Source organism: Perognathus longimembris, chromosome 15 (genome assembly GCF_023159225.1).
Source record: "Perognathus longimembris pacificus isolate PPM17 chromosome 15, ASM2315922v1, whole genome shotgun sequence".
NCBI classification, from domain to species: Eukaryota; Metazoa; Chordata; class Mammalia; order Rodentia; family Heteromyidae; genus Perognathus; species Perognathus longimembris.
Window position 1 is genome coordinate 11,653,744 of NC_063175.1, and position 12,424 is coordinate 11,666,167.

Sequence of the window (12,424 nt, forward strand, 5' to 3'; positions counted from 1 at the left end):
ATTTACACAGCCTTAAAAGTTTAAAATTTCTTAACAGTATGAAAATCATTTGTAAGCTTACTAATAATCCCTTTGTGTACGTAATTCCTGTATATCCTTGTTCTAAAATGGTTTTAGGAAAGTCTCGAGTATCATTTTTATTTGAGTTATGCTAAAAAGTTTTATTGCCATTTGTGTTAGACTTGAAAACAGAGTTTAGAAGCTTGACAATTTCAACATGGCAGCCCCTTTTCATCAATTGAGACAAATTTGCCAAGTCTAAGCTCTAGAATGAAGCAGTCAAGGGCTAGATTATATTGGGCTAGAGAGTGAATAGTATGAGCTGCCTTGAAGAATATGACAAGTAGACTATTTGGAAGATTGCACTAATAGGTACAATGATGAGCTTCTGAAATACTAAAGTACAAGAAGCTATTCCAGATCTGACTCAGTGTTTGCAATGCAAGAGCCAAAATGACCCTGAGAGTTCTTCGTGAGTTAATCTGACTATAACGTGCAATTAGGATGGCTGACTATTGTAAGAATCTAGTTATTAATACTTTCAGTATTATTCCATTTTTTCTTACTATTGAGAAATCTGCAAGTCTAGTTTTGTGTTTTTGTATAGGTAATCTTACTTATTCTTCCTGCTTTAAAAGTCCCTTTTTTCATTGTGTGGCTAGGTCACATTTACTCTACTCAGGACTTGCCCTATTTCTTAAATTTGAGGGTTTTTCCTCTTTCTATCAAGATGGGGTACATTTTGAATATCCTCCATTTAAAAAACTATTTTAAAGTCTGACTGCTCAATGTTTTATTGTTGTTAACTCTATTTTTAAGGTGCTTTCTTTTCAGCTCTTGTTTTTCTTGCCCTATTGTTATATTCAGTTACTTTCCTTTTACTGTGTCTTTAATAAAATGTTCAAAAGGAATAAAACCTCCACCGATTGTTTACAATAGCTGAAGTGCTAGGTGTTCTGATCCTCCTTTTATGTCCTAACCTTTCTGTTCCTGAGGGATCGTTTTCTTGTCTGTTCCCAAGTGTGAGTTCATTAGTGGACTTCATAGAATTTTTGATATTTGGGTTTGAAGTCTGGCCTGGCTCAAGTGCTAGAGGAGTACCTGCTGCTATAGCAAGCACAAGGCCTTGAATTTAGACACCGGTACTGCAAAGGAAAGAAAAGAAAGAAAAAGAAACAAGTATTCATTGTAAGAAATTATTAGACTGAGTGCATTTTATATAGCATTGGAAGTAATTTGCTCCTCTCATTCACTGTAGACCTGTTAATTGTTGTGAAAAGAGTCTGCATGGTTAAAAAATAACATTGTCAGTAGTTTTTGTGCTGAGGAGGATGAACTCTCAAAGCCTTCTAAATAGTCTCAAGCCAGATAAAAATGTGATTAACTCTGAGAGAATGTGTGCTCACATTGCTGTTATTTCAATAGAACCAACTGTGCGAGCAGAACTGATGGAACAGGTGCCTCATATCGCACTATTTTGTCAAGAAAACCGGCCTTCAATACCGTATGCTTTTTCCAAGTACTTACTACCTATTGTGGTTAGGTATCTTGCAGATCAGAACAATCAGGTAAGATTTCCATTTACTTGTTCTTAAAAACAAGTAGCATGATGTGTGTAAAATGGCCTAGCTCAGTTGATCTTTTTGAATACATTTTGGTGTAACTTTATTGTTCTCTTTTTTTAAAAACAACTAACCGTGCTAGAAATGTTAAGATTGTCTTGGATGGCATTTATAACTGACATAGTAAACTGCATTCTTTCACTCAGCACCCTGCTAGGCATCCCTCAGAGAGTTACTTTGTGGAACATCTTTACAAAGGTGGCTTTTGTGTTCCACTCCATCGGTTACAACACTACACAGAGTTTTGTATTTGTAGTAGTTGAGTAAAATAGCCACCATATTTATTTGCCCGTTATGTATTTCTGTAAGTTGACACGTTTCAAACTTTTGAAGCATATAAAACGAGTGATAAAGTTTGATTAGTGTAAAGTGAATGTACTTTGTTTATACTGTTGTTTGTTGATTTGCTTTTCCCCTTAGGTGAGGAAAACAAGTCAGGCAGCCTTGCTGGCTCTACTGGAGCAGGAGCTGATTGAGCGATTTGATGTAGAGACCAAAGTGTGCCCTGTCCTCATTGAGCTGACCGCCCCGGATAGTAATGACGATGTGAAGACAGAAGCTGTGGCTGTGAGTAGAATGGCATGTCTCCTGTGGGCAAGCCGCGGCCCACGCAGAGTGCTCGCCAGCCTCGAGGCTGGCCCTCCCCAAGAGAAAAAGTGTCTACACACACCTTAGACAGCCAGAAGTAGCTTACACTTCTATTATATCAGCATGAAAAATGAGATGGTTGTTGCCAGTACATTGAAATTAAAAATATCAGCCATACTGAAGGAAGAAACATTCGAGCAGTTGCTCTTGAGCACTTTCCTAGCCATTTTATACGGACAGTAGAGATGGAAAAAGCACTGCTTCGTACTTGGGTGTTAATTCACATGCACAGTACCACACATGTCACACGATGATTTCCTTAACAAAGTCAATGTACTAGTAAGTTCTTAAGGGTTTTTTTTTTTTTATGTGCCTAGCAAATATTCTTCTTATTTGAAGTAACACAACATGTGTTACAATTTAGTAATATATGTGTGCAGTTCATGTCAATGATTCCTGAGTTCAGGTAGTAAAAATTCTTCTAGTGAAATAGAAAGTGATTAATTTTAAAGTTTATTAAAATCTCTTTTGTTAGTGTTTTCTCTTTATACAAAATATAATTGTGTCTTTGTTGATATAAAAAAATGGAACCAAAAGTTTATACATCTTCTAAATTACCAAAGGTAGGAATTAATTACATGATTACTCTAGTTACTTTCCCTTGAATAAATTATTTTATTTTTTAGATGCCCATTATCTATTTCTCAGTAACATCTTTTATAAAAATGAAATTTGTATAACAGAAATAATCATTTAAAGTGAACAGTGACATTTGGCACAACACTTTTCTACTTAGTTCAAAACATTTGTAAGTTATAGAAATTCCTTGATAAAATTTGTTTGGGCATAGCTCTTGGTTTTAAACAGAGCCTAACCTGCTGTGTCATAACTGTTGGTGGGATTTTAAATTAATAAAATTGTTTGGAAAAAATTAACAAAATAATTATAACAAAAAGAATACATTTTTGGTTGGAAATTTGTGCCGCTTATAGTTGGTTTATGTTTACTCTAGGCAAAACTTGTTCTATTAATTTCATTTGTCCTAGATTAGTGATCCAGTGGAACTTTGGATTTTTAGCTAGGGCTCGGCAATGGATGTTTTCTTGGAAAAGCGATGCTAGTGGTGTTATCTGGGAGGTGTAATTTCCCTCTAGTTCCAGTGCTGGAAGCTGAGTAGGGATTGGGCTTGAACCTATAGATCAGTTTGAGGAGAATTGCCAGCCCGATAGATCCCTCTCTCTACTTAAGTAATTGGTTACATTATCTCTTTTATAGTTTTCAGGAGAAAGACTTGGTGTGTTTTGCTAGACTTTATGTGTGTGTGTGTGTGTGTGTGTGTGCGTGCGTGTGTGTGTGTGCATGCGCGCCCACACACAGCCTTTATGAGGTTTGATTTTCTTAGGATCTCTCACTTGCTTTAGATTATTTTTCAGAAAGGGTCTTGAGCTTTTAGATGGGGCTGGCCCCAGTCCATGTTCACCTCCTTAAACCTCCTATGTGGCTACCTTGCAGATGTGTGCAAACACCCCCAGTTTTCATACTGAAATAGAGTCTTGCTAACCTTTTTGCCTGGGGGAGCTTCAAACCAAAATTCTCTTTAATAACTGGAATTACAAGTGTGTAGTAGCTTGCACAGCCCAAAATTTCATGATTTTTTTGCTGGTCCTGGAGATACTTCTTTTTTTTTTTTTTTTTTTGCCAGTCGTGGGCATTGGACTCAGGGCCTGAGCACTGTCCTGGCTTCCTTTTTGCTCAAGGCTAGCACTCTTGTCACTTGAGCCACAGCGCCACTTTTGGGTTTTTTTCTATATGTGGTGCTGAAGAATTGAACCCAGGGCTTCATGTATACGAGGCAAACACTCTTGCCACTAGGCCATATTCCCAGCCCCTGGAGATACTTCTTAGGGTAATCTTTCCATTCATACAATCATCATGTTCTTAAGTAGGAAAAGGTAGACTTTCCAATTATCTGGAAAATGTTTTAAGTAATTGAATAATGGGGAAAATGGAAGTTTTAAAGAATTGTCTGTGGTTTACTGTACATTTAGTATATATTGGCCAATTTGTGTTTCCTAAATTATACACCTTTATTAAGTTACCAGATTTAACTGGGAAAATTTCTTACCTTAAAGGTATTTTTAATAGTTGTTTTTTCTTATTTTAGATAATGTGCAGAATGGCTCCCATGGTTGGGAAGGATATTACAGAACGTCTTATCCTCCCTCGATTTTGCGAGATGTGCTGTGATTGTAGAATGTTTCATGTTCGAAAGGTATGATTAATGTATTAAGTATGTCCAATTCAATAATAATATTGGACTTTGCGGGTGGGGGGGTCCCGGGGCTTGAACTCAGGGGCCTGGGCATTGTACCTGAGCTTTTGTGCCCAAGGATAATGTTCTTCCACTTGAGCCATAGCTCCCTTCTGGCTTTTTTTGCTGGTTAAGTGGAAGTAAGTGTCTCACCAACTTTCCTGCTCAGACTCTTCGAACTGTGTTCCTTAGACCTCAGTCTCCTCATTCACTAGGATGACAGATGTGAGCCACCAGCACCTGGCTAAGATTGGGTTTTTTTGAAGTTTAAAAAAAAAAACACCTTTATTTTTATTTTTGTGTTACTGAAGATTGAATCCAGGGCCTTGTTCATGCTAGAGAAGCACTTTGCCACTGAGCTACGTCCCTAACCTAATGTAGATTGTTAAGGGATTCTGGAGGTAATATTTTAAATTGTCAATGATACTTTGGTTTTCAGGTTTGTGCTGCCAATTTTGGAGACATTTGCAGTGTAGTTGGCCAGCAAGCTACCGAGGAAATGTTGGTAGGTGTCCATCCTATATAACAGATTAGGCAACGTGTTACAAAATCACATGTGAAGTTTGAAATGTCATCAGTTACCTTATATTTTATTGGCACAGTTCTGTGTGTATAAAGTATGATAATAGCTTTGAATGCTAAATTTCTGCACTGTAGACAGTTGAATTGTGTTTGATCAGCTTGTTGGAAATACAAATGTATATGAGAAGCATGAATTTATTAACTTCCACATTTCTGTTAAATCAACTCTTAATTTATTTACTCGAGTATTTCATTTTATTGCAACGCTCGAGTATTTTGTTGAATAGTCAACACATGAATGTTATGTGCTTGCTGTACAAGTTCACAGAGTTTCTGAAAATATACAAAATGAGCCCACATAAAGCTGATGAATAATATTTTTCAACTTTATTTGTTGGAATAATTGTCATTTGTCAATTGTGAATTACAGATGGTGCATTAAAAATCACTGAGCATTAGTATTAAACAAGTTCTCCCGATTTTAAGAACATCTGTTTCAAACAGAAAATGAGAGAGAAATAACTGTGGAACTATCCTGTTTTCCTCCCTGTGTAGCTGCCCAGGTTTTTCCAGCTGTGTTCTGACAATGTGTGGGGAGTCCGGAAGGCTTGTGCCGAGTGCTTCATGGCAGTTTCATGTGCAACATGTCAGGAAATCCGAAGGACCAAGCTATCAGCCCTGTTTATTAACTTGATCAGTGATCCCTCACGTTGGGTAGGGTTTTAAAAATTGTACACTTAAGTGTATATGTATGACATTTATTTGCCTGTAAGATTCAGTTATATTCATTTTTATCTGTAAAATTCACACATACCAATTATTAAAACTTGCAGAGGGGTTTAGTTATTATATCCTTAGAGAACTGGGTTTATGGCACAGTTGGGTTCAATAACATGCCAGTGCTTTGATGCGTTTGTCAGGCTATGTCTATACTTACTTCCTCCCATAAAACTCTTTTCAAATGTCTTATTTTTAAAAACCTTGATGCTGAAAATAATACAAAAATTCAATATGAAATGGAGTTCTAGCTACCTTCCTCCACATGTGCTATTCAGTACTAACAGTATATGCTGAAGGCCTCTGGGAAGTAATGGCCCCTGTCTGCCAGTTGAATTGTGTGCAGTTCTGAGACTTCTGCTGCCTCCTTGTTTTGACAAATTGGTCTTCCTGTGTAAGAACTTTCAATGTAGTTGTCACATATTGTTGATTTTATTCCTTTATATTTTCTCTTTGATGTTCTTAGTTCTCATTGTTTTTATTCTTGGGAATACAGCAAGATTTTTCAGATTATCATGGTTTGAATATTCAAGCACAATAAAAAAAACAGCTGAAAGGAAAAAGCAGAAAATAATTTATAAAGATTTTTAAAGCTAGGTGAAGAATAATTTTATAATTTGGAATCTGGGTTTCTTTTGTAAAAAGCCTTATCCCAAACATGCTTGATTTGGTATATGGACAGCATATTTTTTCCTTAATATGTGGGACTGTTTTTCACTTTGGTGGTACAAGGGTTTAAATTCAGGTACTCTGCCACTTGAGCCACACCCCCAGCCCTTTCTTCATGTTTTTCAGGATTATTTGCCTGGGGCCAGCCCCAGACTCTTACCTGAGATTTCCATGTAGCAGGAATGACCGCCATTAACCATTACACCCTTGCCTGTTGATTGAGATGAAGTCTTGCTAACTTGCTTTGCCAGGACTGGCCTCAAACTATGATCCTTACAGGCGTGAGCTACCATGTCCAGCCTTACGTGTGGTTTTTTTGTTTTGTTTAATTAAAAACAACTTTGTGCATATCTTTTATTATTGTCTTTTTCTTTCTTCTTAGGTTCGCCAAGCAGCTTTTCAATCTCTGGGACCTTTCATATCTACTTTTGCTAATCCGTCTAGTTCAGGCCAATATTTTAAAGAAGAAAGCAAAAGTTCAGAAGATAGGCCAGTAGAAGACCAAAATAGGTATAATTTTACAACTTTGTTTTCTTATTTTACTGTGTATGGGTATCAGTTCCACTATTTTACTATTTTGGAGAGATAACTTTCTTTTGAAAGTAAAAACTGTTAAGTTTGTCCAGCATTTTATTTTGGACAAGAGTGGTCACATTTAGGGTAATATGGTCATAAACTGGGTTTTAAATATGTTTGTTAGTTTTTCCAGTTTAGTTACTTATTAAATGAGAAGATGCATGTAACACTTATCATATGCCTAGCACATAGGCTTGAATACTATTTTTAATCAAATTATTTACCTAATAAACTGTTGGTATTTGGAATATAAAGGGTGTGGGGGATGATGATTATTATTATTAGTGTTTAAAAGGAGTAAAACTTATTTAAGAATATATTTGGCTGGGTGCCAGTAACTTAAGCCTATAATCATAGCTACTCAGGAAGCTGAGATCTGATGATTGCTGTTTGAAGCCATCCCAGGCAGAAAAGTCCATGAGACACTTATCTCCCCAGCAAAAAGCTGAAAATGATGGTGTGGCCCAAATGGTAGCTAGCCTTGGGCAAAAATTCCAAATGAGAGCAGAGACTCCTGAGTTCAAGGTCCAGTACGGGCCACTCCCTCCCCCCCCCCCCAAAAAAAAAACTATATAGTCTAAAGTCCATTTTGAACTATTTTCCTTGCAATCGGATGTGTATTTTGATTTTTCTGCCTATAAAATGATAATTGTAATCTCCCAATTGAGCCATGAAGAAGTTTGCTAAAATGCACATTTTAAGGTAATCAATTTTCAAATAGTGCTTAAGATAATGTGATTTTTATTTTTTAAAATTTGCATTGCTGGGTGCTGGTGGCTCATGCCTGTAATTCTAGCTACTTCAAGAGGCTGAGATCTAGCCCTGGCAGGAAAGTCCATGAGACTTACCTCAGATTGGCCACTAGAAAACCAGAAGTGAGGCTATGGCTCTAAGTGGTAGAGTGCTAGCCTTCAGCGAAAGAGCACAAGGACAGCGCTCAGGCCCTAAGTTCAAGCCCCATGACCAACCCCTCCCCAAAAAAAGTTTCATTGAAAGTTCGAATTGAATTTTCATCTTAAAAATTATTATAATATATTCAGAGGAAAAACTAGATCTAACTTAGAGCATAGGAAATGTGCATAAATAAACTTCTGCAATTACTCATGAGAGATAGTTTGAGCACATGCTTTTGGAACAGTCTTTTCTGTAATGCTTGAGTTACCATAGTGTCTTGCCCCTCCCTTGTGATGATGCTAATGCACATTTTCTTCTGTAGGTCTTGGTACTGTGATATTTGCTTTCTTGGTGTTTTGATTTGGCAGTTCTTCCTTTCTTCTCTGCTGCCTTGTTTTACCTTTTTGCCCGTTCTCCTACTCTCCTGCTGAATAGCCATACATACCTGAGGTACTGTTTTTTGTATAGGAAGAAAAATCAGTTTAACCTTGTCTTCCCAGAACTCTGTCAGTTCTTTTGATAGGAATTTGGCAAAAATGATGAGGGGGGTGGAAATGTTATGCTTTTCACTTTCAAAGTTAGTATACCTTTTTTTGTTTTTGTTTTACTATCAACTTCCCTGAAGATTTATGTAACTTTTATTTTCCAATTTGGAAAGTATATATTTAGAGAAATTTGAATGTCAGACAGGGGACTCTAGACCCTCTTTGGTTTTTTTGTTTTTTGTTTGTTTTTTTTTAAAGGCAGGTAGTAAAATTTCCATTGTCACAACCAGGCAGGATCTGCCTGTGTAGTGTGGAAGCAGCTGTAATGTTGCAAGTGGATGGCTTGGCTGTGTTCCAACAAAACCTTACCGATAAAAACATTTGGTATGCCTGCTAAGGCCGTGCTTGCTGACTGGCAGGTCTATGACATTATGGAAAAGCTACTTAAAGATAGTTTAACTGCTTTAGTTTTTTCATTGTAATGAGGTATACCTTATTTGTACCCCTTATTGTCAAGCCAATGTTTGTAGCATTGGGTTTTCATTATGGTACTAGACTTTATTGAATTGTTAATGGCATGGTGAAGAGAAAGAGTTTCTGGGTAAGAAAGAAGTCATTGTTAAGTATTGTAAAAGCTTTTGAATACTTTTAACTGTCTAGCTTCATAAAGAGCTAGTCCCATATATTAGTAAGATTCAGAACAATGATTGGCTTGATTGCCCCTCCTGAAATACTGCATTGGCTTTTGGTTTTAAAGTGTCTTAAAACAACAGTGTGATTGTTGACAATGATTGGTTGGCTGTGCAAAAAGTAACTGAGCACCTACTATGAACCACATGCTGTAACTAGAAAGGTAGAAGAACTTGGTTCCTATTAGAGCTTTCTTAGAGTTAAGATTTCTCAAATGCCTTACAAAGTAAGGTGTTGATGCTGTATTTCCTCCATTATTTAGTTTAGTGTTTCACCCAGTGCTGGAAGTCATTTACTAGGATGCATTTATTGATTGTAAACCTCAGATTTATCTTTCACTTACCCTAAGTCAAGTTATTAATGCTTCTTTTCAAAAGTGCTGATAAAGGCTACTTATAGAAGCAGAGAGAAACATTCAGGTTTTAAAAGTGTAAAGTTCTGAAAGTCACATTGACTACACTGTGCTGTTTTGGTTCTCCCTGCCTCTTGTATTTCCTGCTTTCTTTTAGGAAGCCATCATGTTCAGTCAAATGACATGACAGTATGCTCATTACCTTCCAGAATCCTTCCCTGGTTTATCCAGGAAACTCTGAGCTTATTTCTTTTGTTGTCAGTAGCACTGATTGTAGAACATTATTATTTTTTAAATTTTATTATCTTAAAGTAGTTGTACAGAGGAGTTGACACATTTCGCAAAGCAGATTATTGGATGCAATGCATTTGATCTTTGTCACTCCTTTCAACATTCTCACCCTCCCCATCCACTAGCCCTCACTTTTCTTAATTTTACAGGGTATACATTGACTTCTTTTTGTTTTGTTTTGTTTTGTTTTTTGGCCAGTCCTGGGGCTTGAACTCGGGGCCTGAGCAGTTAGTTGTCCCTGGCTTCTTTTTGATCAAGGCTAGCACTCACCCTTAAGCCACAGTGTCACTTTCAGCCTTTTCTGTTTATGTGGTGCTAAGGAATTGAACTTAGGGCTTCATGCATGCTAGGTAAGCACTCTACCACTAGGCCACATTCCCAGCCCTACATTGACTTCTTGACTGCATCCTGCCCCTTCTCTTCATTTCTCTTTCCTGAGCTTCCCCTTTCAGGTATTCATTTCCTGGTGTTTATTTTGTTCAACTTTGGCTTTGCCTTCCTAAGGAATTACACTATTTGACTTCTCCCTTGAATCTACCATATTTCAGTCAATACATTTGTATACATTTGCTTACCCAACACATTCATTTAGATGTTTATAAACGACTTATGGCTTCCACATGTGGGAACATATGCAACCTTTCTGTCTTGGGACCTGATTTACTTCACTTAACATAATTTTTTCCAAGTCCTTCCATTTCTTTGCAAATTATATAACATTCTAATGAATGAGTAAAATATATACACCACATTTTCTCCATCCATTTGTTCATTGAGGGGCAACTGTGCTTGATTCCCTACCTTGGCTATGGTGAATAGTGTTACAGTGAACATGGTTGTGCTGGTGGCTTTACTGTATCTTGGTTTGTAATCTTTCGGATCGATGTCCAGGAGTGGAATTGTTGAGGGCAGTTCTGTGTTTAGTTTTTTGTTTTGTTTTGTTTTGTTTTGCCAGTCCTGGGGCTTGGACTCAGGGCCTGAGCACTGTCCCTGGCTTCTTTTTGCTCAAGGCTAGCACTCTGCCACTTGAGCCACAGCGCCACTTCTGGCCATTTTCTGGGGAATTGAACCCAGGGCCTCATGTATATGAGTCAAGCACTCTTGCCACTAGGCAATATCCCCAGCCCTGTGTTTAGTTTTTGTTTTTTGTTTTTTGTTTTTTTTGGCCAGTCCTGGGCCTTGGACTCTGGGCCTGAGCATTGTCCCTGGCTTCTTTTTGCTCAAGTCTAGAACTCTGCCACTTGAGCCACAGCGCCACTCTTGGCCATTTTTTGTATATGTGGTGCTGGGGAATCGAACCCAGGGCTTCATGTATAGGAGGTGAGCATTCTTGCCACTAGGCCATATCCCCAGCCTGTGTTTAGTTTATTTGAGGAATCACCATACTGCTTTCCAAAGTACTTAAACAGTGCATTAGAGTTCTCTTTTTAGTCACATCGTCACTAGGATATTAATTTTTAATCATATCTTTAAAGTTATATCTTTGCATCTGTCATGCAGTAGGCAACAGACCCATCTCATTTTCATCTTTATTTCGGATAGCTTCTTCACTGGGTCTCTGTACATGATTGATGTCCTGAATGAGTTATTTTAAGAACATGGATCTCAGAAACCTTAAGTAACTGAACCACTTGGGTGAGATTTTTCTCCATTGAGCTTAAATACCAGCTATAAAAATAAAAATTTACTACCACAAAATTGAAAGTATTTCACTATCAAAACTCCATTTAATTAATGCATAGTACAGTACTTGGAAGGTGTGTACTGGAGTTTTTTCTGCTTTCATCTTAGAATCTAATGCCCTTTTTTTTTTTCTTTTGGTGTGGTTCTGGGGCTTGAACTCAGGACCTTGGCACTGTTCCTGAGATTTTTTTTTTCCTCAAGGCTAGCACTCTGCCACTTGAGCTACAGCACCACTTCTGGCTTTTTCTGCATAGTTTATTGGAGATAAAAGAGTCTCCTGGACTTTCTTGCCTTGGGCTAACTTTGAACCTTGATCCTCAGATTTCAGACTCCTGAGTAGCTAGTATTTCAAGTGTGAGCCACCAGTGTCCAGGGAACCCAGTGCTTCTAAACCAGATATTCTGTAGTTAATTTCTCCTTGAAATACCACTACTTAGTTTTCTGGGCCCAGTAGCCTATGTGTAGGTAGGAATTATGATTAATCATAAAATTTTGTGGCCATGAGGAAAAACTAAAGGTTCTTTTTGAGGGAAACTCCTGACCCATTCTTCAGTGCTCCTGTCTTAGAATCTTTTAGAGGCTAGGATGATTATTCCATGGTGCAGAATAACAGGTTTCCTCAGTTTTCAAAACCATCTTGGTTTTGTACAATAGCATTTAGAAGTCTGACTATTGGAAAATCAGAATCTTGATGTTTAGCCACTTGGTCTTGCACTGACAATTACCCAGCTCTAGGAAAAATTGTATCTTACAGCATTTATTGTGTACGCAGTTTAAATCCACGCATGGAGTAATCCCTTCTGGAACTTATTTTCAGGACAAGCTTTTTCTGTATCTTTTTGTTTCTCTTAAAAAATACTGTGAAATTTTAAGTTTAAACTTACTAGTAAGTTTGCCTTTGTTAGACAAGATTTAGCAAAATGATTTTTATTGCTGAGAATGTTAAAATTCAATCATAATGCTA

At 37.3% G+C, this 12,424-nt stretch overlaps 1 protein-coding gene across 3 annotated transcripts in view; it reads left to right on the forward strand.

The window, feature by feature from the left end:
- Ppp4r1 (protein phosphatase 4 regulatory subunit 1) overlaps positions 1 to 12,424 on the forward strand; it is a 62,946-nt gene that overhangs the window by 24,446 nt on the left and 26,076 nt on the right. For all 3 annotated transcript variants that reach the window (XM_048363110.1, XM_048363109.1, XM_048363111.1), the window contains exons 5-10: positions 1,426 to 1,568; positions 2,043 to 2,189; positions 4,375 to 4,482; positions 4,961 to 5,026; positions 5,599 to 5,757; positions 6,872 to 6,999. In XM_048363110.1, the coding sequence (XP_048219067.1) occupies positions 1,426 to 1,568; positions 2,043 to 2,189; positions 4,375 to 4,482; positions 4,961 to 5,026; positions 5,599 to 5,757; positions 6,872 to 6,999 (751 nt within the window). The remainder of the gene's footprint in view (positions 1 to 1,425; positions 1,569 to 2,042; positions 2,190 to 4,374; positions 4,483 to 4,960; positions 5,027 to 5,598; positions 5,758 to 6,871; positions 7,000 to 12,424) is intronic.